We start from the raw sequence: 26,974 nt of genomic DNA on the forward strand, positions 1-26,974 counted from the left end.
AAGAAACCACCTTTTCGAGGCGTTGCTTGCTGGGGGAGATTGTTGGATCAAAGTCTTCTTAACCCGAAAAACAACCTCCGACGTGCGGAGTTGGAGCCGCGGAAACTTCACCCAGCTAGCCAGCAGGGGGTTAGCTAACAGGCTAACTAGCTCGCCTCGGCGCGCGCGCGCGCACACACACACACACACACACACACACACACACACACACACACACACACACACAGAGCGCGCGAGAGAGTGAGAGAGTGAGAGAGAGAGAGAGCGAGAGAGAGAGAGAGTGAGAGAGAGAGGCACAGGCTGTTCTCTGGCGGCTCAGTCACAGCAGGAAACCCGGTCTGTCTTCACGGAGGGAGCGGACCGCTCCAAAGGCAAGTAAAGAAAAATAGCACTAAAATCCCGTAAACTACGCGGCCAAACCAAATCGCGCGTTTTGCCGAGCGTTTGGCCGGGAAGCCAACACGCCTTCATTTCCCCCTCCCTAGTAGCGTCGTTGACTTACGACCACCGTGAAGCCGTGGTGTGGGTGGGTTATTACTACTTCAGGACGCAGACACAACGGGGGCTGTTCGGTGTGTGTGTGTGTGTGTGTGTGTGGATCCATCGCGGTGACAGCGCAGCCGAGCTCGCTCACCCACCCCCGAACGCCGTGGTGTCGCGTCGTTTCGCATTGCATTGTTCTTCCCCTGCCTCTATTACGTTGACAGCCGTCGACACCGCGACGCAAGTTTTCACATCCGATATCTGGAGCCCGGCGCCCCGCTCGGGGGCTCAGCCGCGTCACACCAACGCCACAACGCCGCTGCGATCTGTCCGCTGTGCTTTGTCAAGTTGCCTCATTTATGCTAATCGCCGTGGTTTGTCTCTTTCAGGGCACAGTGAGCAGCCGAGCGAGCCCGTCCCGCCTGTAGGAGCCCGACGGACTCGCGCGCCGATGGGCGATATGGGCACAACTGCGTGCGAGCGTTTTGAGACGAGGCGATAGGCCGGCCAGGAAATTGGGAGTGCAGCTGAAAACATACGGCTCTCGCTACAAACCCAAGCAGCAAGCAGCTTGCCCGCCTGCCTCTGCCTTCCTGTGTGCTCGCGCGCGCGCGTGCTCGTGCGTGCGTGTGTGTGCGTGTGTGTGTGTGTGTATGCGTGTGTGCTCGAAGTGCCTATGGCGGAGTTTGGGGAGGACGGCAGCCTGCCTCCGCTGAGTCTCGGGGATGCGGCCGTGCCCAGCGACGAGGCAGCTGGCAAGACGCATTGCGAAGTGTCGGTGTTGAACGGGAACTGTGGGATACCGGAGAACATGGTCGGCTCGGGAGCCCCGGTCGCACCTGGCGGCCAAGCAGGGGCGGAAACCGCCAACACCCCCGTCGGATCGGACGTCAGATCAGAGATACCACGCAGGAGCAGCATTATTAAGGTAAATAAATAAATAAACACGAAAAGAAAAGCATGAATACAAATGTCTCTCTGATGCCATTCATTGAGCTAGCATACGCATCTGCGCAGGGTACGGCTTGTTTGAAGTTACAATGCAAGAGCCCTGCTCCATTTTAATTGGTCTCTTTTGGATGTTGCTTTGCATGCTTTTGATGACCCCAGCCTGTCAGAGAAATGGGGTGGTTTCCACAACACAGGCCAGGGTGATGGGATCTTCACAGGCACACCATGTGCTTCATCTCAATATTCTACATGGTCTTTGGGGAGCGAAGGGGGGTGGGGGTGGGGGGGAATCCTTTCCATATTTGATCACAGAGGTGTTGGTGAAATATCTACATGCATGCATGCGTGTTAAGATTGATCGCAGAATTTTTTTTTTTTTTTCTTGATTTGGAGAAAATTGATACTACATTAGTAAACAGTTACGGCCTTTCATTGAGAAATGCTGTCAGGGGAAATGGAATGTACATGAATTACAAGAAGAAGCGTGTGATTACAGCTGCCTTACAGTCTTATGACTGAGACAAATTAATAGATAACAAATGCATGAAATCAGGTGTGATAGTACAATGACACAAACAGGATGTTTTGTTTAGGGATTGCTACATGCAGTGAATGACGACTGACAATTGCACAAGGGAAGATTGTCCCCAAAGTAGATTACAGTATACAGCGTGTACTGCAGTGTGCACAGCAAGTACACTGTTGTCAGTCAAGTGACAAGACTGTTTATGGTAAACACGATTAAAAGAATGATAGTGATAAGATGTATTTGAGATAAATGGAATGGAGAATATCACCGAGGATAAAACATAAAACGCTCAATACAAAGCTTTGAATGGAATGAAACCTATGATATCAATAAGTGATTTTCATTGATTTTCAGTCTCTCTTTGCTTTGTGGGTCGGCTTTAACTGGTTGCTGGCATGGTCATACGATCTTAAAACTGCTTGTTGTCAACACTTCCCTTATAATCTGGTCATTCTATGTACTAAAGCACAGCGTCTTGTGAGCAAAGGCAGGATGAGTCATTCCGTACTATTTTATTCCAAACCTACCAGTCTAGTTGAAAGGAATTGACAAACCAGAGGCACTTCATTTGCGCAAACCATTTTTTGCTAAAATCTGTTCAAACTGCTTTTTCGATACATGTATTTACACACACACACACACACACACACACACACACACACACACACACACAGGACACAGTGGTCTTCCACACCGGCAATGTGACAACAACAGTGTCAGGCCCCTCGGCGCCAGGCGTTTGGCTAACACAACGAAACAGCAAAATGTGGTTGATGAGTTGCTGCTTTGACTTGTCAGCGGAGACTGGAAGTGGACATAGGTTCGTTTCAGCACTTCTCTGAGCAGGGGTACGCTGTACTTCTCCATTGGTGGCACTGTCCCCAAAACCTTCATCATTTCCTGTCAGAACTTTATGTGCAATTAAATTTCCGGAGTGAGCAATAACGTCTGAATACAGCTGGACTGTCAAGCTGTGCATTTTGCCTCACCCCTCATACTGGTTTGGGTAGTATTGCACAAAGGGTACTAAAGATGATGACACTTCCTCACATTGCATCAAAGCCATGTATGTTGAAAGCCTCTGAGATGCTGCCTGCAGCTACTGTCAGCAACGCTGTGATGTTAGTTCATCCTCTGCTGCAATAAGAGCAGAAAAGCCACTAAATGGATATTTTGCCATAACTTCACAGATATTGTTCAAGTATTGACCCAAATCAATGCATATACAGGATACAATAGATCTGACTGAGGTTTAAAAATACATAAACTAGGCAAATATTTCCTTGTTGGCCACTTTAAAAAAAAGAGAGATGTGTCAGAGCGACTTTGGTGGCTCACTCATTTATTAACCTGCACACAATCGATATCGCTCTCCTCTGGGTGTATTCTCTGGCAGCGGATGGGTTCATCTGCTCACCTTCTTCTTGGCAGCATTTGCGGCCGACCCATTCTTGGCACAGCGTGGCTGTTGAACTCTCGGTTTGACCTCGCCGGCAGATTGATGGCTCTAATATTGACGTTTCTTCCCAGTTACAATCCAAGTAATGTCTTGCTTTCTAAGAACCTCTCTAATTTTCAGAGGCCATTTCAAGTTAACTCTTTAAGTGGGGGCGTGCGTCATTATGAAGCTTCTACGAATAAGTGGATTCACTTATTAGTGCTAGTGCTTATTAGTGATAATCAGATAAAATCAATTGGCATTTTATCTGATTATCTTGTCGAGGCATTTCGAATTGAGCTTAAAAAACAAAAACAAACCTGTTGCTAAAGTGCAAGGTGACAGGTTTTTGATGACAATGCGTCCAAAGAGGACTAGGAATCCATTATGATGCTTAATGACTTGAAACCACGTCGTCACAATTCAGACGACACAGTGATGCCCTTGTCACAAACCATAAGACATAGATTGAATTGCTTTTATCTTTTGAGTCTCCAACAAAACAAGCACTGCAAACAACAATCCTCCAGTAAGTTGAGTAAGCTAAAAATGATTGTTGTTGAGAAAATGATATTTGACCAAAGCAGCAAGCAAGCTTCAATTTGTAGCCGACTTGGTAGAATATTAACAGGTTGTTCTCCTATCTCATTTTTTTTTTACCTGTGAATATGGCCAGACGGAGCGGAGCAGGCCGTATACTTGTCTCTAATCATTGTTTTCCTTTTTCAGTCGATGACACAAAGGCTGGTAAAATATAGCTCTAATGTAGTGGAAGGAGGTGACTGGTGTTATGCTAACAGCCCTGTTCCGTTCCGTCGCTCTGTTTTGTTCTTGAAGATGCTTCTTCTGAAGTGATGAGAGGATGTGGTTGGGACGTTGCGACGGCCCCAATGGCCTACATCAACCTGACCTCTGCCAACGTGAGCGGTGCAGAGTAGTCAGTCAGTCAGCGCGGCACAGGTGGAGGGCGGGTCGAAGTAGGCAACCAGAGAGCTTCGGCAAGATTGGTTGTAATTCTTTTGGGGTGTTTTGATTGTTTAGAAGCCGTGTCAACAAGCACAACTGCAGGTTCACCACAAACAGTTACCACATCCTGTTCACGATGGAACTGTCAACTTGTATTAGTCATTCTTCAAAATCATCCTCAGTGCCGCTCAAAGTATCACAATGTGTTTTTCTTTGTTTTTTGTTTTTTTGCTATGGACAAATTTTACCTTTTTTTTTAAATACATATATATATATGTATATATATATATATATATATATGTATATACATATATATATATATATATATATATATATATATATATATGTATATATATATATATATGTATACATATGTATATATATATATATGTATATACATATATATATATACATATGTATATATATATATATATATATATAAATATACATATATATATATATATATATATATATATATATATATATATATATATATATATATATATATATGTATATGTATTCGAAGACAAGTTATTTCTTCTAACACAATTAAAGTATTAAATATGGTAACTGAGTTGCATGGAAGGTGAATCCTTGTGGATTCTATTGTGATTGAGTGATAATATGGCAGTGGTGTGTGCCCCAAGCAATGACCAAGGTGGTCATTCTGTCTGGCCCACTAAATTGTAAACGTGTGGTATGTGGGTGGCCTGCGGCAAAATAAATGAGTCCATGGCAACATTCATGCTACTCCGTGTCTCCCCTTAGAGTTAACATTCCTCTTTATTTGCGAACATTAACACTTGTTTCACAGCTCTGGTAAGAAAACAAGCTCCTCTTTCAGCGTCGCCCTCTTGTTACAATATGGTCCTAATTACGGCGGCGCAACACCGTTGTTATTATAATGCATCTAATTACATAATTCAGTTGGACGATCAGATGCCTGGATACATGAACACAACTGAAAGTGAGACCGTGTGAATGGCATCTAATACAAACAAGCAAGAAGACAGAACAAAGCTGACTGTTCAAGGCAAAGGTTGGCCAGGTTTTTTACCAACGTCACCGATATGCAAGTCACAGTCTGAGAAGCTTCCATCTTGGCAGAAAAAAAACAATAAAAAAGGTTGAACGCTGTGTTCAAAGTGGTTTCATAATACCAATGTAAACCAATGTGCTTTTTTTTAAAACCCATAAATAATAATAAAAAACAAAATGGGAAGAAAATAATGATAAAAAAATGGGTTTCTAGAGACGAAGAATGAGAAAAACAGACTTCACTGTCTGAGAAGAAACGTGGGTGGAAATGAAGCAGTGCAAATACCTGGAAGTATCATATTAATTATTTATGACACCCAAGGAACTGCACCTAAAGCGCTATGAGTGAACATTATGTAACTTGCATTCGCCCAGTCGCTACTATGCAAAGTACTGTTTTACCGAAAAGGAGTTTTCTAAGTATTGTTGTGTTTATTAATCCAGCCACAGCTCGTAAATTGGGGTAATTTTTTTTCAGATGTCAAGTCGGTAACTCTCGATACGGGGCCTCGCTTGAGGCTCCATCACGTTCACCCCGTGCAGCGACGTGCGCTCAAGGTAACGTGCACAGTAGCAGACAGCCACTGGCTGTTAATTCATCAGCTTAGGTGATTTAGACAAGTGCTGCTCGCCTCACCTCCTTATTTCAAGGATAGCTTGACCGAGCTGCTGACTTGCCAGCGACAATGTTGCCATTGCTAGAACCAAAGTGGTTCTTTTATGCTCTTTGAATGATTTGAAAATCATCGTAAAAGGAGCAAAAACTCTGAAGAATAATACGTTTGCCCTTGCCCGCATTCTAAGCAATGGAAGCAGTGATTCTCTCACGAGTCCATTGTTTCCAATAGTTTAGCACCTTTTCAATAGCAATAATGATAACAACAAAACAAATTGCACTTCAACAGACTTCACACGTGAAGTAGATGAATGGACTTGGATGTGAACGCCATTATATATTGATAGTGAGAAAATCTGCAGGTCAGGACCCATCCAAGTCTGAGATTATGCTCAGTCATCTCCACTACTATGAGGAAGTAAAAGTATGAAGCCTGCGAAGCTCCACTGTGACAGGTTCACATTGAGAGTTCACAAATTACCGAGTGGGATGAGAAAAACAATCAAAAGTGTTTGGAAATGTAACAAATTCTTTCTTTGTGCTTTGTACATTTTACGCCGGTAGTCCCGGAGACTGCAAGAATTATCCATCCGGCTGCTGTGCAGCGTGTGTCAGTGCTGTTTTGCATCGCTAGCCGTCCTCTGGAGGCTCGCAGAATGAATCAGCGCAGCCGCATTGTAACAACTATTTTGGCTGTGGAAATTTAATGAAACCGGCAGCTAATATGCTAATTGCACTCAGGGTACAGGCAGAGCGTTTGAAGCCCGCTGTTGTCCTGGGACGCTCTCGTCGCCGATGCCGTATCAGATGCCGCTTTGCCGCTGAATGCTGCTCACACTCTCTTTAAGTTTGAGCCGCGCCCCGACGGCCTCGCTTGATCGACCCGCCGCCGCCGTCGGATCAGAATGTGAATTAGATCCATTTCAGCAGACAGCTGAATAGTTTCTTTGACGTAATACTTTGGCTCAATCCTAGCTGGACAGTGAAGTGGCTCACTGTGTGCAACACGACTGTTGAACCGCATTTCACATCAATAGATTGTTGGGTGTGTACGGGTCAATATTTCTCCCAAGTGAAGGTCAGTTTGATTGCGGTTCTGTTTTGTTGCGCTTGCACTGTTGGACAGCATTAAAAGCTTTGTTGTCGGTTGATCGGTGTTCCTCGCTGTGTGCAAACTGTCTTTGCTAATATGTTGTGTTGTCGTGTTACGCAAGTTTCTTGTTTTTTTTTGTTTTTTTAGTTATACAATTGTTGCTATTGCTATTCAGTGCTGTGAATGTTAGGTTTCTTATGGTCAGTCGTTGATATTTCTGAATCATCCTCACCCAGTGTTTTTTCTCTGCATGTGCACTCAAATGTGAAGGTTACCGTCAGCAGTTCCACACTTGAATAGCAAGATGAGGATTACTTCTGGTGGTTGAATCCACATGGGGAGCAATGAAAGTCAGGATTAAGATGCATAGTTCCATTGATGAATAACTCCCTCCCCTCACCCCATTTTATGCAGGGTTAATTGGGAAATATGACAGTTGGACCTAAAACCGCTATAGTATGCAGTTAACAGGATTGCCCGAGTTGCCATTTTTAAAATATTAATTTCCCATATATACGTGTTTAATGTCCCATCAATATTTACACACAAGACCGCCTGCTGAAGCTGTGTGCCAGACTTCTGGTGATGTATGTGCTGGAGGCGCTCCACGCAGGACAGTTTGCAGTTGGCACAGAGTTTGACGCTCACTTTAAATTCCACAGTTTCAGCACTTTTGGTAGGAATAAGAAGAAACTCGGTATATATGACGTGTGTTTCCTCCTATTGCAAAGTTCACATCGTTGCACGCTTCTTCCGGGATAAGGACGGTGATGGAGCCTGAAATTCACAGAAGTTTATTGCTTTCGGTTGATAAAAATGAAATGCTAGAGAGCCCCGCAGTGTCGAGATTTACAGCGTCCATAAAGATAAAGATGGCAGTACTAATGTCATTGTTAAAAAAGACCAAAGGACTTTGTGAAGGTCGGGATCAAGTGCAAACAATATTGCGTGAACAAGTCATCAGGGTCCCGTTTAAATATAGCGGCAAAATCATTTGTTCTTTTGGTGAAAATCGCGTTACATTAAAAGGCCATCCCTGGGGGGTGGGGGGGGCGTTGCCCTCTTCACAGTTCATTTGACCAACTAATGTCATATGGTTCACAACAAAAACAGCTGGGCTTTTACTCCACTGGGATTTGACTGAGCTGCAGCATGAGAGTAGAGCGCCTGTGTGCTATTTTAATCAGGCTGCACTGACACTAGGTGCACTGAACTGGCTCGCGCTAAAGGCCTAATTGGTTCTCTGCGTGGACTGATATACATTTTTCCGAGCATTATCCACGCACATAATACACATGATCAAGGTTTACAACAGTGCATTTAAAACGTTAAAAAAATATATATATATTTTGAAATAAAAGTGAAAGAACCTCTTTGAATGCGTTCTATTCTCAGTCATGCTTCTCCTCAACTCGTTCCTCTTGCTTTGATTGTTACGTTTGAAACAAACAGCAGATTTGTTGATACTGCAGTCTAAAGTATGTCTGGGCTTCTTGGCAGATTTCACTAACCGCGCTCACACTGGACGAGGCTTTTTTTGCAGTCTGGGGTTAAATCCAGTTGCAGTCTGATTCAGCACTAGCTCCATTACACTGTTCTTACATGATTGTGCATGATTTTATATGTTGTTATCGTTTACAGGATTCATTGGCATCCTGTGTAGAAGTGCCCCTGAAAACAAATGACTATTAGAAAGTATTACTCTGAGGCTCGAAGGCCCGATTCACTGAAGGCAATTCAGATTATTGTTGAGGGAACGTTACATTAAAAAAAAATGCTGAGCTGGGAGTAATAGGTCCCCTGCCATGTTGTACAGATGGTTCATAACAGCTCGCCGAGTGTGAAAAAGAATACAGGATGCAGTGCATTTTGTGGATTGAGATCCCTGTGGGATGTGTAAGCACGTGGTTATTCTTTATCTTGTCCCGACATTAACTCTCTCTCTAAAAGTTTGTTTTTTCTTTATCCCCCCCCACCCGCCCCAAACTGAGAACAAACAAGCAGAATACAAAAAAGGTATAAAATAGTTCTAGATTAAAATTCCTACTATCCCTTTTTGAAAAAAGAAAAAAAAGAAAAAAAATAATTCAGATACTCTGATCTACGAACAGACTTTTTAACTGGTTTATCAAACCTTAAATGTGGTCAGAGGTGTTGGTCACTGTACAAAACAGACAAAGATGTGCTTGTGGCATTGAGAATCCTATTTGAGTACTTGTTTTAGCGCTGTGTTTTGCTTTATAATGGGCGATATAGAAACATTACCGCTTATTTTGATGAAGTTTATTGTTGAACCGAGATAAACAGTGATGACATGCCTAGAAGATTATTTTTGTCCATGAATCAAACATCCGATGGAACTATGAAAACACAATCTGATTATTACAGTGAGTCTTTCTTTTTAAATACCATCTAAGGACTAAGAAAACACCCTGAGCTGGTCTCACTTCCACAAGGGACAGAAAAGGGATCGTTGCTTCAGAAACGGCCTCCGCGGGAAATAATAACAAATCCAAAGACTATGATGGGTGTGCGAAGCATTGTTTTCTTTTTCGTGTAAGGAAGCAGTGGGAAATCCTGAGGAGAATGTCTGGCATGGTGGCCCTGCCAAAAAGAGCAGGAAACAGGAGCATATCTGAATGCAGAGCTCCAAGGTTAGCATGAAGACAGCGTGTCCACATTCCTGACAAGATCTTAAGGATTAGCTGCAGTCATGCATTTAAGTCATAAGCTGTCTTTTAATGTTATGAACTGTCCAAAAGCCAGCTCACTGCATAAGAGGATGTGATTATGTCTGATGGCTCACATCTGGATTTGGCTTGTTGTAGTCCACATGTAGTGTTTTTGTTAGGATGTTGGATGTATTACTCTACCTTATTTTGTTGCCTTCGTCTTCTGTCAACTAGAAAATTCCAGCGAAGCACATTAGGGGCTTCAAGCTTTGCCCAATCGAAGTGCATATAAGACAGTTAAAGTCATGAATGTGGCTCCTTGTTGTTGACTGGATTTGTGCTGGTTATACTTTGCTAAGGGTGATTCCTGTGTGGATCTCCATAATAATACAGTGATGGGTTGCCAAAATTATCCATCCACTGATCAAGAAGGTCTCAAGTGAAGGGACTGCAAAGAAACTATAAAACTGTATTATGATGTACAATGTGACATAAATGTGCTATTAAATGCGTTAATTCAATTCAGTACCAATTCATTTTTTATCTAAAAAACAATTCACTATTTTTTTCTCACGGCCCTTGTGTTGCTTGATGGACATCCATCATAATTAATATTTTATTAACCAATCATTATTAATAGACTTACCATGAAAACTCCAAATAAAATTAAACACATATTGTATCAACTTTGTTTTTTTTTTTTTTCATTTTTTCTTCAAGCTGTTTTCTGTTTAAATTGTTCATTTTATTTTGTTTCTTTTGCAGGACGGCTCAAGACAACGCAAGGAAAGAAAGAAGACTGTGTCCTTCAGCAGTATGCCCACGGAAAAGAAAATTAGCAGTGCAAGTGACTGTATTAACGCAATGGTGGATGGATCTGAGCTGAAGAAAGTGCGATCCAATTCGCGCATATACCACCGCTATTTTCTCCTCGATGCCGACATGCAGTCTTTGAGATGGGAGCCCTCAAAGAAAGAATCAGAGAAGGCCAAAATTGATGTGAAATCAATTAAAGAAGTTCGGACAGGAAAAAATACGGACACTTTTAGAACTAATGGAACCTATGATCAGATATCAGAAGACTGTGCTTTCTCCATTATTTTTGGAGAAAACTATGAATCCCTGGACTTGGTGGCAAATTCTGCAGATGTAGCCAACATCTGGGTTACTGGGCTGAGATACCTGATCTCATATGGAAAACATACCCTGAATATGATTGAGAGCAGTCAGAACAACATGCGCTTATCTTGGCTTGGGGAACTTTTTGATGAGGTGGAGACCAACAACAGCAAACAAATAACCATGTGTGCTGCCGTGCAGCTAATTAAAAAGTTAAATCCCGGAGTTAAAAATGTAAAAATCGAGCTGAAATTTAAGGAGCTCCATAAAGCAAAAGATAACGTTGGCTTTGACGTGACAAAAGACGAGTTCACTGAGGTCTTTCATGATCTTTGCACCAGACCAGAAATTTATTTTCTTTTTGTTCAGTTCTCCAGTAACAAAGAATTTTTAGATACAAAAGACTTGATGATATTTCTCGAGGCAGAGCAGGGTATGGCACAAGTGAGCGAGGACACCAGCCTCGAGGTCATTCGGAAATATGAACCCTCAAAAGAGGGGCAGCTCAAAGGCTGGCTTTCTCTTGATGGGTTCACCAACTATCTTATGTCTCCAGAGTGCCATATATTTGATCCTGAGCACAAAACTGTGTGCCAGGACATGAACCAGCCTTTGTCACACTATTACATCAATGCATCCCACAACACGTATCTGATAGAAGATCAGTTCCGAGGTCCCTCTGATGTGACAGGGTATATTCGTGCCCTCAAGATGGGCTGTCGAAGTGTCGAGTTAGATGTTTGGGATGGACCTGATAATGAACCTGTTATCTACACTGGTCACACAATGACTTCACAGATAGCTTTTCGCAGTGTCATTGACGTAGTCAACAAGTATGCCTTCGTTGCCTCTGAGTTCCCATTGATACTTTGTCTGGAAAACCATTGCTCCTTAAAGCAACAAAGAGTCATGTTTCAGCATCTGAAAAAGATTCTTGGAGATAAAATCCAACTAGAGCCACCGAAACCCGAGGACTGCTTCCTTCCCTCCGCCTCTGAACTAAAAGGGAAGATTCTGCTCAAGGGCAAGAAACTGAGCTCAAACTGCACTGCCTCCGAAGGTGAAGTGACAGATGAAGACGAGGGAGCAGAGATGTCTCAAAGGATGAGCATAGAGTCTGAAGAACAACAGACCATAGTGCCCAAGAAATTCCAGCTGTCAAAGGACCTCTCTGATCTAGTGACCTTGTGCAAATCTGTGGAGTTCAAAGACTTTCCAACATCTTTTCAGAGCCAGAAGCAGTGGGAATTGTGCTCCTTTAACGAAGTCTTTGCCACTCGGTGTGCCAGTGACTTTCCCGGTGATTTTGTGAACTACAACAAGAAGTTCCTTGCGAGGGTTTACCCTAGCCCCATGCGCATCGACTCCAGCAACATGAATCCGCAAGATTTCTGGAAGTGCGGTTGTCAGATCGTTGCAATGAATTACCAAACTCCTGGCCTTATGATGGATTTAAACATTGGCTGGTTCCGTCAGAACGGGAACTGTGGGTATGTGCTACGTCCAGCAATTATGAGGGAGCAGGTTTCATATTTTTGTGCCAACACGAAAGATTCAGTGCCTGGTGTTTCTCCACAGCTCTTGCACATCAAAATTATTAGTGGACAATACTTTCCAAAACCCAAAGGGTCCGGTGCCAAAGGAGACGTAGTAGATCCCTATGTATATGTGGAAATACATGGGATTCCTGCTGACTGCGCCGAGCAGAGGACTAAGACAGTCCACCAGAATGGGGATAACCCTCTGTTTGATGAAAGCTTTGAATTTCAGATCAATCTACCCGAACTTGCCATGGTCCGCTTTGTGGTGCTTGACGACGACTACATTGGCGACGAGTTCATCGGGCAGTACACTATTCCTTTTGAGTGTCTTCAGCCAGGTTTTCGCCACGTACCTCTGCAATCTTTGACCGGAGAGGTCCTCCCACATACCTTACTGTTTGTTCATGTGGCCATTACTAATCGAAGAGGAGGCGGCAAACCACACAAAAGGGGTCTGTCAGTTCGAAAAGGCAAGAGGAGCAGGGAGTATGCCAGCATGAGAGTGCTGTTGATTAAGACGGTGGACGACGTATTTAAAACAGCACTGCTACCACTGAGAGAGGCGACAGACCTGAGAGAAAACATGCAGGTAAGATATGATCGAGCTTGTTCCTTTGGTCGTGTTCTCACCCTTTCATGTAGTTACAAATATCTTACTGACATTTTGGATAATTAGGCTTTTCTTATCTTAATTCTGCATCCTGTTTTTTGTTTTTTTGTTTTAAATTGAAAATGGGTAAAAGACAATTCGACCTTGAGACCTTTATTCCATTTATTTGTGACCATTAATCATTTATGGCACTATAAAGAATACCCTCCTGGAAACCAATGCCAGTAATAATACTCTTCATAAACCAAATACTCTTTCTGTCATTTAACTGTCCTATTTTTGGTGTACTCGTATGATCTCTTAAACTTGCACGCAAACTCAGCTGCATCTTTTGAAATTGTTTTTTTGCAGAATGCCATTGTGTCCTTTAAAGAGCTGTGTGGCCTTTCAGCGGTGGCTAACCTAAAGCAGTGCATCTTGGCCCTTTCCCCTCGACTGACTGGACCTGACAACAGCCCCCTGCTGTTGTTTAACCTCAGTGACCAGTACCCAAACTTGGAGCCTCAAGGCACGCCACCAGAGGTCCTTAAAAAAGTCATCACCACATATGATATGGTGAGTTGTTTTTTTAATGCTAGACTGTTCTAACTTCCAGGGGCCAAATAATTATCAGTGAAAGAAATGACAAAAGGCGGCGAGATAAAAGTAAGGAGCCTTTCACTCTCGACAAGACCAATCTAAGCAGATCCAAAATGTATTGTAGGGGAAAACAGAAGGGAGGCCAAGCTAAACAAACTCTTCAATAAAAAGCAATGCCCTGCTTTTGCTGCAGTTGATTGGAACATACATTGATTGTTAGGTAATAGGGCCGCAGAACTGTTAAGTAATAAAATCAATGCTCACAAGTTATGCAACATGCCATCATCTCTCACCCGTTAATACCAGTCCATCCGCTTTGGGGCTGAAGTTGAAAACCATGGGCATGAGCATCCATTTTTCCTCTTTATTTTTTTGCTTGAGCACAGTATTACAATACCTGAGCAACTACAGAATACGTTCAATGTTCAGTTTATGCGTGCAGCAGCAACCATTTCTATTATGCGTTTATGGAAAACCCATTTCATGACAAAATTCTATTTCTAGCAGCATACAGTCTAATTGCAGCTCACGTTAAAGAGGTAGTTCACCAAAAATTTAATTATCACCCATTTCGTAGTCACCTCACTATGTCAATAAAGGCTCAGGCAGTCTTGTATGCAACTTGGCATAATAATGAAATCGTGTGACGGAATTGTTTATGGCACATTTCTGCTCCTCTACACAAGGCAAACAACTCAGTGCGGCACCGACGCGGACAGATTCAGATGCAGACCCCTCTGCTCTATTCAGACTCGGGAGCGAAGTGCTAGTTAATTGGCCCTGATGGAAAGAGCACTAGGAAAATTGAGTTGGATGGAAGAAATGGGAAATCCACGGGGCATTTGGGGACCAAAATCGAATAAATGAAGAGCAAGAGCTGAAGGCCCTGTTTGCACTTGGTCATTTCAAGTGTTTTTCGTGTTCCGATCGGCAAAAATCACACAAAGTAACCAAGTGGAAACAGTCCAAATCCGTATTTTCATCCAATCACTCAAACCACCTCAGGGAGGTGATTTCGATACTTCGCATCGCAGCGCAACAGAATGCGATCTTTGTCCACATTAACGACCGCCTACTCTGCTCACCTCTCTCTGTGTCAGCGGAAGTACGTACTTGGTCGGTGCCCCACCTCCCGGCGTCGTCATTATAAAGTTACAAACAAGAAGCGAAAACCAATCATTTTTGTTGGGCTCTTTTATTAGGATGCTAACAAATTGAATTACGCATTAGCGTATTTTGTCAGTGGAGCAGCGGTCGCAGTTTCCCACATATGCGATTAAATGTGCGACGTTGCATCCGAAAATTTGCCAGCCACCGTTGGTCCGAAAACGAAGTCATCACCACTCTGTCCCACCAGTCGTTGCTCCTCGTTCGGATCCATACGCATCTTCCTGGTTCCGCGGGTATCAGAGCAGAGACAAATGCTGCAGCCCTCTTTTTTTCTCCATGCTGCTCTTCTCTTTAGTCGGCACTCTAAGACCATTAACAGGCTTTGTACACGACTTCCGATAATACAGTCGGGCTGCAGTAGAATTAAAACGAGTGAGTTATAAATGTTGATCCACTTTTGGGTTGCCCGAAACAGTGAGAATCGTCTCGATATAGTCCGCAGACAGGAAGTTGATTCTTATTCATTTTCAGGGAAAACTAGCCACGGTTTTGCGCTTTACTGCCCCCAGTGGTTAAAAAAACAACTAACGTGATCACAAGTGGCATGCTCGAGACGCATGTTAATGTTAAGTGCGAACAGATGCTTCGAGATGCGTTCTTCGTGATCCGATCCCCAAAAACAGTTGCAAGTGACCGAGTGCAAACAGGGCCTAAGTGGTTTGAGGCTGCGGGCCTTGATCATAGGTGGAACGCTGAAGGAGACGGGGAGCAGGAAGGTGCACTGCCGAAGAGGAGCCGGCGAGCGCACGGGTTTAAACGAAATGAAGAGAGCCAATCTTAAAGTGATGTAAATAATGTATTAAAGTACAATGAGGAAATCTGGCCTCACATGTTTAAAAAAAAAAAAAAAAAAAAAAAGATAGCACAACTGGGAGTGAGCAGGCACTGACTTTCTAATTGGCAAAAATAGAATCTGGGTCCCGAGCCTTACCATATGTGTCCCTTTGAACAAGGTGGACGCCAGCTTGCGCTTTCTCATTTTGTTCTCAGCTCATGAAACCGAGGCCGTTGGCTGCCTGTAAATAGAGACAAAACAGCAACACATGAGCTTTTCAAACAGTCAGTGTGGGGCAGTACAAAGTCTGCGTGTTAGCCAATGTTTTGTTTAAGAGCAGGCGCAAGGTTAGTTTTTTTATGCTAAGCATCCAATATATTTTTAACCTGGCTTGGACGGCAGAATATTCCACATATCTGTCTCGAGGGGGGAAAAAAAAGAGTTCACAGAAGAAGCCTTGAAACAAAAAACAAAAAGAAAGTACGTTCCTATCTGCCACATTCGGAGCAATACAATCAGATTTTAGGGAGTGTATACAGTGCATGTGCAACGCTGCTCAGAGGTTCGGCACGTTCGAATAGAGACAACATTTTCGATTGGAACGAGTCTTGACTGCCAACCGGTGATCGTCTCCAGCCGGTCAGGCCATTTATTATCACCAATGTGGTTCACGGCTAAAGGACTAAACAACCCCTGTCTAGTATTAGTCTCAAGCCTCCCTGCCGTCCAAGCCCTCGTTCAAAGATGCTGCGTCTGCCACGGAGACGGTCATTCCCCCCCCCCCCCCCCGTCAGGGAGGTAATCACAGCATGGGCGACAGCCGCGGTGGAGTGACAAAACCAGCCACATTCACTTAGTCATGACGGCTGGCAGAGTTAGCCAAGCTGTAGGTGTCCCTCACTGAGAGGACAATCATTAGTGCAAAGCAGTTAAATAGTGTTTACAGATTTTGGCAAATCATGCAAAATGTTAGCAGCCTACCGATGGTTTTGATCTTAAAAACATCACCATGCAAGAGCAGTACCTCAAGCTAGTTTTTCATTTTTATTTTTCTCTGTGGTAGAAATGTAAATGTTAGAAGCTTTATTTCTAGAAGAAGTTTTTTTTTCTTTTCTTTTCACATTCTGCTCGACATTGTGACTCATGGTGCCACCTACTTGTTGATGAAGCGCAGAGCTGGCATGCGCCACAAGAATCGATCCCTAGGGGGTAACGACATGATGGCGGTCATCACTCCTTTCTTTTTTCACAGAGTGGCCTTGACATGCTTTGGTGGAATTAAAATGCTTTGATTTCCTTCCTGTCTGGCTCGGCAGCAGAACGCTGGGGCTGAACTCAGCAAAGAGAGTTGTTTTTTTTCTTCAATATCAGACAATAGTTTTTAATTAATTTTTTTTTTGCTTGCCTACATTTTTCAATGGCTCTCCACCGTCTTCCTCAGAAGTGATGGTAGTGTGATGTGTCTCATTGGCCACAGAAGGCTCATGTGATGTGGCCCAAGCGTCTTGATATTTTGTCTCAAGATAGGACTGTCGACGCTGTAAACATGTTTTTCAGCTAAAAAAAAAAAAAAAAAAAAAAAAGAAATCCATGCTAACCTCCCAGCCAGGAGCCACGTCATTAGTTTGGGTTTTCAAGCAACAAAACTTAGCACACTTACAGGCATGAAGGTGGCTGCTGGGTGGGACAGTAGTGTGGCTAACTCAGTTGAAAACACGGTGCTAATCTTGCCAGCTTGAGTTAAATTGAATTGCTGGGGCTTCCAGACACTTGAGTGACATGCATGAGTAGTATGAACTATATGTATATCCTCAAAAAAGTAATCACCACATATGATGAGATGTACTATATATATATATATATATATATATATGTATATGTATATATATATATATATATATATATATATATATATATATATATATGTATATATATATATATACATATATATATATGTATATATATATATATACATATATATATATACACACACACTCCTGCTGGGTCAGCAGGAGTATGTGCTCTTGCTCGAGGCGGCACATAACACCACAGGAGCTAAATTTAGCATCTTCCTCAGCAGCGATATATTGCAGATAAATGGGGAGTCGTCCGTTTTCCAGAGGGCTTCCAATGCTGACATTATATTATCTCACCCTTATCACGTCACCTTAGTAGTACCTCCCCTCGTGAAGAGATGCTTTTGGGAGCTACATTTTCTGCCTACTCGACACTACTCCTTTTTTTAAAAAAAAAAAAGAAAAAACAGACAGTGGCTTTTAATAAACACTCTAATTGCTCGCGTCTCCATCCCTCTAATTTTGGCTTCACAGAAGGCGATTCAGCCACCACACCCACTGACATGCCCGTAATAACAGCTTGTTTCTCTGAGCCCTTCCTGGACTCAAAAAGCCGGGGCCACCAGAAGCAGGGCTGCTCCCGGCTTTATTGTGGGATGCCAGTTTTTTTTTTTGTTTTTTTTTTTGTGCTGATGTGGATAACGAGGAGAAGGCCAAATGTGAACAATGTGTCCATCTCCTTCTAGGTGATCCAGACCAGCAAGGCCCTGCTGGAGAGCTCTGAGGGAGTATACGACAGGATTCTACAAACACAGAAAGCAGGTACGAGAAGCTGCAAGACAAGTCGAGTCGTAACGTCTTTTCCTGTCATGTGACAAAGCGAAGGCGGTTGCTGGATTCACAAACATAAACGCAGGACTCAGGAGGGAAGCGGTGCAACAGGATACTGTCTAAAAGCGGGAGAGTCGTCTTTGACTCCCACTCTTCCTGTTGCAGCACCAGGTCGGTCTCTGCTGAACAAGTTTGAACGGGGAGTTGAAAAAAAAAAACCTATCATGAGAAATGATTCAATTTGGGCTCCGTTAATGCAGCCTTCACAGCATCACTGATGGAAGTGTGGAGCTGAGCAGTCCAATAGAATCAGTTGTCCAACTGTATCCCAGCATTTACTAATCGTATTTATTGGGAGGAAATTCCACAGGAAGTTGTGAATGTGTGGGCCGACCTGTGTATCGCTTCACAAACACAACCCTGCCCTCCCTTCCTCAATAAATAATTCAAGCATGTCGAAGCGACCCGCCCCAGGAGAAGATGAAGCAGTTTTTAAATGACTTGTCTGCCTCGGGTTGCTGTCGCTGTGTAATTTGCTGTCATGCTAATGAGCTGGCAGTGGGACGTCCAATGGAAATAGAGAGATGAGTTGCAAAAGACCACATGCAGTCGAAAGGGGAAACACAGAGCTGTACGCATGCACACGCACACACGCACACACGCACACACGCACACTGTAATTGAAACTAATATAGGTGAACAAACAGGATGTTAAAAAGAAAAACTAAAGCAGGTTATTCAGAAATTCAGTGTTGACAAACAGGAACTTGAAAATGCAGCGTTGCACTACACCACTTTGAACTGCTAAATGATCAGTAGGTGAAAGTTATTGTTACTCAATGCCACTGGTTTCCATAGAAAAAAAAAAAAGAAGAAGAAATTTCTATGGTATTGGCACATGAGAGAGGGTGTGGGACTTTGACTTTTAACAAAGTTGGATCAAAGCCTTGGTTTGTTTTGACATTTCCCCACTCAACCACCTTCCAGACCAAACCAATTACAAGCCAACGTCGGCTCTGGGATAAAAATATGTTTTTTCTTACTGGCAGCAGCAAAGATCCCCCAGAGGCCCTTTTTTTTTGCATCTGTGCACAGCTACAAATCTGGGTTTTTTTTTTTTGTTGGGCCATTTTCTATTCCAGTCCAGATCCGGCTGAAGCCTCTGCCTTGTTGAGAATGAGCAAGTCTGCGTCGGCACTCTGGTTACTGGGTTCTATAGTCAGCGGCGTGGCGTCCTTCACGCTGCCCCGTCTGCTCCGCAAGCTGTCGGTTACATCTGCAGCCTTTGTTGTAACCACTCACAATACGGAGCCAATGAGTGTCCACTGGAGGATGTGACGATAACAATCTGTCAAGCCTTTACAGTACAGCGGCGGCAGACGTGTGTGGACGCACAATACTTTGAAAGGAGTTTTTACAGTTGTCGTTTTATAAATGCAGATTGTTCCCATGCATCCATCCTTCCGTCCACTTTTAATACCCGCTTATTCCTGAGCTCAGGGTCTGCTGAGGTCTATTCCAGCTGGCATAGGGCGAAGGCAGGGTGGCACCCTGGACAAGTCGCCAGTTCATCGCAGGGCCACACAGAAACAAACAATCATTCACACTCACACACGCACACACACACACACAAACACCTACGGACAATTTAGTTTCCAGTTAACCTCACATGCATGTTTTTGGACTGTGGGAGGAAGCCGGAGGACGAGGAGAGAATCCCACACCCCATGCCCAGAATCAAACCCACAACCTTCTTGCTGTGAGGCGGCAACGCAAACCCCTGTGCCACAATATTGCGTCGTCATTGAGAGACTTTGATATCAGCACTCCGACTTCTTCCATGTTCACATGCTGCCTGTTAAAGGTTGCAAAAGGTTCAACTCCCTCTGATTGTCATGACCTGAAGAATGTGAAATTTGTCCTCCACGTTTGATCCATCCCTGAAGGATGGATCAAATCATCCCTCAAGGGAGCAGTGAGCAGCAGCAGTGCCTCGCAACCCCCGGTTTGCGGACCGGTACCAGTCTGTGAGTCATGTGGTACCGGGCCGCGGGACTTAAACGCAATGTCCAACTACCCACCTGTCGATGATTCTTCCACAGGACTTTAGCGAGATCCACCCCCCCGCCTACGATAATTCACCACGACTTTAGCGCAATCTCGGTTTTTATAGTCTTTGGTGTGACCCAGCTGGGGATCCAACCCAGAACCTCCCAGTCTCAGGGCTCTACCATTACACCACTGACTCGGTACTGGTTTGGTCCGTGAGCTTTCCGTCCGAGCTCGTCTCCAACACGTTTATCAAACAGCCCGTTATTGTCCTTCCATGGGAGGCGAGACCCTCCGCGTCATGTGATTTGTGTCTTTGGGAGGCTGGTGTAAGTACCCTCGCCGCCTCCTCGCAGTGACTTCTGACTCTCTGTGACGGACGCTGCTTTGTCAAGAGTGATTCACCGCGTTAGGCGAGACAACGGCCGAGTGAATAAACACACAGACACAAACAGCAGTCGAAAAATCTCAAGTAGTTCAACAACCCCCCCTCCCCCCTCCACCTCCCGCCCCCGCCGCTGATGCATTATGGGGCTTTTTGTCTCGAGGCGTAATTAAATATGACTATTGAACATCAGCTGGAGCAACTCCAGCAGCAAACAAGAGCACGAAAGTAGAACAGAGCAGATGGCAAAAAGCAAACAAGTAGACTTTACTTTCCAGCAGGTTACGTGGATGTAAATTAGATTTTCAGTGTGCATGTGGCACAGATCCATGTGCTGTGGTGGTTGTTGTTGTTGTTGTTGTTGTTGTGAGGAAACTGGGTCAGAAACCGGGCTCCCCCCCCTTAGAGCAGGAGGAAGGTTCCAGCAGCAACAGCTATTAAAGTGGTGAATAATCCATCGGCAGCAGCGGCGGCGGCGGGGCACACGGCCGAGGCGTTCACAGCTACAACACGGGTGTCACTTCCCTCGGCCCATTCGCACTCAAGCTCCAATTAGCATTGAGGGCAGCTGGATGGCTGAGCGAACCTGCGGCACGCTAATAAGACGACGAGCGCGGGGAGACGCTTCCAAATGCCAAGTGCAGGAGTGTGGAAGGACGGTGTGTGCGGAGCCGAGCCTCGGTGACATTTTGCCAAAGACGAAGCTGCGAGGAGCCGACATTTGTGTCACGCGAGATGTAACATTTGGTCGCCGCGATTTCGCAGAAGACTAAATTGTTGAACTGTGTTGCCTCGTTGCACTTTTTTTTTTTTTTTTTACAATGAACGCTCGAGGGAGCAGCGTAACAAAGTTCATCCTATTTGGAAGAACTAAATGCACTGTTTGCCAGTGCAACATTGTTGTCGGTGACACCTTCTGAAGTCACATTTCCCAAAACGCACCCACAGGTAATTCTTTTTTTTTTTTTATTAGAGTGGGACAAAGTTGAGGGACTTGTTTGTGTATGTGTGTGTCAACATGCTATTCATTGGAAGCGTGCAGACACGTGCAAAGAGCTCGTGGGTAACCTGAGTCATTTTTTTTTTAAAGGGGAATTCCAATAAATGAATACTAACTAAGCCTGTGATTTGACAGTAAATAAGCTCTGTTTGAACAAAATCCCTCTAATTATTTCAAGGTTTCAAATCAAAGATTAATGACCTTTGTTGATTCACGCGTTTCCTCTTGCAGTTGATCATCTTTGGGCTTTCCAATCATTTGCACCAATTGAAATACCTCTTCTTATCGACCAAGCGGATGATTCTTTTCGGGCCATCACGCTCTACAGCTTTTTGCTCGCTTTTTGTCCACGTCGCGTACGCACGTTTGAGTGTGAGTGTGTGCGCGCGCCTTTTTTTGGTTGAGCCAAAAGGAGCCAACGCCGCGCTCCCTTGTGGGAAGAATTATTAATAATCGGCACTGTGAATAATTCACGCCACACTCCTCTGACACGGCGCTGGCGTCATGCTGCGAGCGTCTTGCAGCATCACCTCAGCGAGGTGGAAGTAAGAGACGCTGGGAACGAGCTTCCTGGCAGACTCCATGGCATGTTGCTAGGCAACCGCGGCTGTGTGTGTGTGTGTGTGCGTGTGTGTGTGTGTGTGTGCGTGCGAGGGAGAGGGATGAGGGATGAGGGAGGGAGAAGGAAAAGGGAAAGCGGTGCACCTCTGTCACAGTCATGCTCCACATTCAGAGGTGCTGCTGTTCCAAACCCTGAACCCTGAGCAGCAGCTGCACCTCCAGGTCTTCCAGGTCCTCCAGGTCTGCTCAGGACGTCTGGCTGGATGCGTTGCCTTCGCCGCCGTCAGCGCGTCGATGCCACGGCATCAAGTGCTGCGATGCGACACACCAGGCTTTGTCGGTTCCTTCCGAGACCTCAAGATTTTTTTTTTTTTTTCAAAAGCCAAACAAACAAACAATCCAAAAATGGCCACACCTGTCTCAGCCACTTGGCACAAAGGGGGTCACTCTTGTGGAGTGTGCACACCACATTACCATGGCAACAGGAGCAGTGGGGGGGAGGGGGGGCCGGTGGGGGGCAGGCTAACTTAGCCGATGCCGGAGCGGAACCGTGCACGCTCTCTGCAGGCGTGCACGGTTCCGGGGCTCTTCTTCCCTCCCTCCCTCCCTCCCTCCCCTGCTGGCGTTGGGGGGGGGGGGGGGGGGGGCATTTGTTGCAGCGTCAGTGCTGCAAGTGTGGACGCTGAGCAGCGTAATGCTGCTAAAACACGTCCTTTACTCAGACTCAACCATGCATGGTGGGGAGCGAGGGGTGGTGGCAGCAGAGGGTGGTGGTGGGTTGGCAGGGTTGGGGTGGGGTGGGGTGGGGTGGTGGCAAAGCTCCTCAGGAGACAAATCCTCCCTCTGTTCGGTGCCTTGATGCTAATCCACAGTGAAAGAACGTCATGTCTGTCAGCCCACACCGTCTCCGCTCTGCTTTTCTCTCCACGTTTCCGGACACATTTCTATTCACCATCGTGCCGCTTGTGTCTTTAGTCCATTTCCTTCTCCTTAAAAACCGTGCTTCCTTCTCTCGTCTTCGCCTTCCTGCGTCTGCCGCGGCGGGCCTCCTCACCGCCTCGCTCCACTGTGGTCCACCGTGCAGTTTAGATTTATGAGTATAGCATGTTGGGCGGGGGAGGAGTTGGGGGGTCAGGAAAAACCAAAACCAAAACATTGCACTGTGTGTACTTTTCAAGGACTGAGAGGGACCGGGGGAAAGGGATGATGGGATGTCCACAGTTGGAAAGCTTTCCTTCTGACTGGAGTCTGAGAAGCGGCGTCGCTGCCCTCAGCTGTTCTTCACTCTCTGCGTGTTAACTCTGATAATCCAAAGTCAGTCGTGGCTGCGAGGGTTGAATGTTAAGTCGTGCTACGCGTGTAATATTTGGGGATTTTGAGAAGAAACAGCGACATCAAGTGGTTACATTTTAGATTGCAGCGCTTACCCTCTCACCGTCCCTCTCCTGAACTTGCCAGTGAACTACGGTGGCCTGCGCACACACACACACACACACTCCTGGATACCTCGTCCACCTGCTTTCTTAGAAATGTGGCGGTGCAAGATGACAACTAACTGTGACCGAGGCCCTTGCTCTATGTATGTTCTTATGTATAAATACCAACCTTTCTATGGGGAGGAAAACCAAATCACTTTTCTTTGACTGCGAGTCTACACTGTTATTAATGTATTTGATTCTCAGTATATTGAGCTTTTGCCGGCATAAAAATCGTAAATGTGGCCAAATATTACTCACTGGACCTTTAAGAGACAATCCAACCCGTAGATGTAAACTCTGTCTGCTATATACACTGAAGACCTTAGTCGTGCTGCACCACATTACGTTATATTACCTTCCAAGAATGTGTTGAAGTGACTTGTGCGGCGCTGCGTGATCATGCCAAATGGCTCGTGACTGAATTAGAAATGCTTTATTTATAAAGACGATCATAATTCACGGCGGTGGCGGTGACCACAGTGAATTATTGACATGCTCGTAACGCACAGGGCAGCGCTCGTAGAGTAACACGCAGCGCCCATCAATGTAAACGTAAATGCTTTGTAGCGTCAAGTCGGCACAACACTGTGGGACATTCGATTGTGATGCGTAATCACAATGGTGATGCAATAAAAAAGAAAAATACATACCACATCCTAATCCTATTATCCTGTTAGAATGTGAGCACAGCCCAGTGTGTGGGGTCAGCAGAGCTATGAAATCCGCGTGTCGCTGGCAAGATGTTCCACAACGTAAAATGATTACAAGTCAGCACGAGTAAAGTTTGTATGTTTGGAAGAAAGAGGATCAAGTCGGCCAACAGCCTGCAGCAAACAGGAAGTTAAAACACGGTTCAAATATTGGGACGCTGACTGACTGTTTTCAGTTTGGAGGCGGCAGCAGCAGCAACAGCAGCAGTAGCAGTAGCAGTAGCAGCAGCAGTAGCAGCAGCAACAGCAGCAGTAGCAGCAGCAACAGTAGCAGTAGCAGTAGCAGCGGCAGCAGCAGCAGGAGCAGCAGCAGTATCAACAGTAGCAGCAGCAGCAACAGCAGCAGCAGTAGCAACAGCGGCAGTAGCAGCAACAACAGCAGTAACAGCAGCAGCAGCAACAGCAACAGCAGCAATAGCAGCAGCAGCAGCAGCAGCAGCAGCAGCAGTAGCAGCAGCAACAGTAGCAGCAGCAGCAGTAGTAGCAGCAGCAGCAGCAGCAGCAGCAGCAGCAGTAGCAGCAGCAACAGTAGCAGCAGCAGCAGTAGTAGCAGCAGCAGCGTAGGGCGGCCTGCTAGCGAGCAGCATTTGGAGCTTGTCCACATCCTGGCGCTCTGATTAAAATCACTTTTGGCCTTCCTGACAAACACACACTCGACGTGTCCTGCCTGCCGCTCCGCTCTCATGCTTTCACGTGTACCTGAGCCGGCAGGAGAACAGGAATCCTCACACAAGCTGCCTGATGGTCTCGCCGCTAACGTGTTTTCCTCGCGGCCGTCATTGGCTTAGCGCCTCAACTAACCCCCCCCCCCCCCCCCCCCCCCAGACAGTCACGCCCGCTCTCGTCTCGTCTTCCCTCCCTCAGCCATGGAATTTCACGCGAACCTCCACGACCTGGCCACGAAGGAAGGGCTGAAGGGCAGGAAGCTGCACAAGGCAGTGGAGAGCTTCACGTGGAACATCACCATATTGAAGGTGAGGCTTCCTGCGCCAGTGGCCGCTCAACGTGACATCTTCACTTACTGTTTTGCGCCCTGCGATGCAATGATTTGTTTGTTTGTTAGACCAGAGGCGGCGGTGTTAAACACAAACACACGTTGACAACTTGACAACTTGGCAGGCTAAGTGATTAGCAACACTCGCCCCTCCGTCTCTGATTTAATCCCAGAAGCATAATCAGCTTCATTAAAAATAAAAAACGCAAAATATTGCAAATGCAACAGTATTCATTGGATTTGTTGTCAGTTGGTGATGGCAAACACTCTCACTAACCACGGGCCTTGAGCACACACTACGAGGTCAGAGGTCACTCACCTCAGGCGGGGGCAGGATTCTATTCTGCCCCAGAAATGTAACTCTAAGCTCGCTGGGGAGTAAAAAGCAAGAGAGGTTGGGGGCGGGGACAAAACTTGTTTCTCTGACGACGCTCCTGGATTTGTCTCGGTCTCCTGCAGGGTCAGGCGGACCTTCTGAAGCATGCCAGGGCCGAAGTCCAGGAGAACCTCAAGCAGATCCACTACGCCGCCCTCACCTGCAACCTGAGCAAAGGAGGGCCGGCGGGGGGCTCGGCCGGTGGCCGGCGCAGCCTAGAGGCCATCCCCGAGAAGGCAACCGGCGAGGACGAGCTCAGCGATGAGGACAAGTGAGCGAGCCGGACCGAGACCTCGGGTCTGTTCCTCCATCCTGAGCTTCCTGGTTCCCCCCCCGCCCCCCCTACCCCCAGTCCAGCCCCATCGTCTTCAGGGCCACGTACCTCCGAGCACAGCTGTGACCTTTGACCTTGTCCACACATACCAGTTTTTTTTTTGTGTGTGTGTTTTGTTTTGTTTTTCCTCTTCTTTTAACCTACGCAGCTTCTGATTCGAGGTTATTAGGTTCCTTGAAGCGGAGGTTCTGGAAAAAGGTTCCAGAGAGATCCAGTCAGCTTCACAGGAAACCAGTTTTTCTTGGCTCGTTCCTTCTTGTTTGACATCATCTTCTCCCTGTTTGTTTCTGGGTTTCTGCCTCCTGAGCCACAGCAGAGACACGGCAGGCAGACGAACCAAAGCAGTGCCAGTTTTAACTTTTATAGCACAAAACCCTGTTTGACAATTGTACATGTATTTATTTGCCCCTCAGGGCTGAATTCACTTTTTTTCTGACTCTGACCCTGCTCTCCTGCCGCACTGAGGATGCTTTCCAGAACCACACCAAGAAGTGACTCAGACGTTAGGACGCCACCTCTTGGCTTTACAGCGCCTGTGCAGTCTGAGGCGGTGATGGAGATTTCTTCAAGCAGAAAGCATTTTTTTTTTCAGTATGTGTGGACGAGGCCTCGCCCGGAGGCCCCCCCAACCCCCGCCCCCCCGTTCCAGGTGCCTCCGGGGTTGAAAAGAGTCACGGTCTTTAAAAAGATGCACTGATAGTTTTATTGTAGCGGCGTGATGAGACGCCGCCGGACCATCCGCTAACGTGGACTTGCTGAGATGACGGATCTCAGAAACCCCCCCGCCCCCTTTCATTCCTCTGACTCACGCCGTCACTTCCTGTGCAAGTCGGTGAGCTGACCGGACTTGCGACCGCAGACGGTAACCTGCTGTTCAGAA

At 45.7% G+C, this 26,974-nt stretch overlaps 1 protein-coding gene across 1 annotated transcript; it reads left to right on the top strand.

Annotated features, from left to right (window-relative positions):
• Positions 1-39: 39 nt before the first annotated feature.
• plcl2 (phospholipase C like 2) lies at positions 40-26,899 on the top strand. Its single transcript, XM_076043341.1, has 7 exons — positions 40-371; positions 873-1,411; positions 10,552-13,035; positions 13,408-13,611; positions 18,123-18,198; positions 25,255-25,364; positions 25,844-26,899. Exons 2-7 carry the CDS (start codon positions 1,160-1,162, stop codon positions 26,033-26,035), a joined length of 3,318 nt encoding a protein of 1,105 aa, XP_075899456.1. The 5' UTR covers positions 40-371; positions 873-1,159; the 3' UTR covers positions 26,036-26,899.
• The last annotated feature ends 75 nt before the right edge of the window (positions 26,900-26,974 follow it).

The sequence above is a fragment of the Nelusetta ayraudi genome, unplaced genomic scaffold (assembly GCF_046127955.1).
Source record: "Nelusetta ayraudi isolate G7.1 ecotype Tasmania unplaced genomic scaffold, CSIRO-AGI_Nayr_v1 ptg000074l, whole genome shotgun sequence".
NCBI lineage: Eukaryota > Metazoa > Chordata > Actinopteri > Tetraodontiformes > Monacanthidae > Nelusetta > Nelusetta ayraudi.

Bases quoted from the DNA above. Each gene is read 5' to 3' on its own strand.
- plcl2 (XM_076043341.1), top strand. From the start codon at position 1,160: ATGGCGGAGTTTGGGGAGGACGGCAGCCTGCCTCCGCTGAGTCTCGGG. The intron at 13,036-13,407 runs GTAAGATATGAT...GTTTTTTTGCAG, and splicing joins ACCTGAGAGAAAACATGCAG to AATGCCATTGTGTCCTTTAA. The intron at 25,365-25,843 runs GTGAGGCTTCCT...GGTCTCCTGCAG, and splicing joins GGAACATCACCATATTGAAG to GGTCAGGCGGACCTTCTGAA.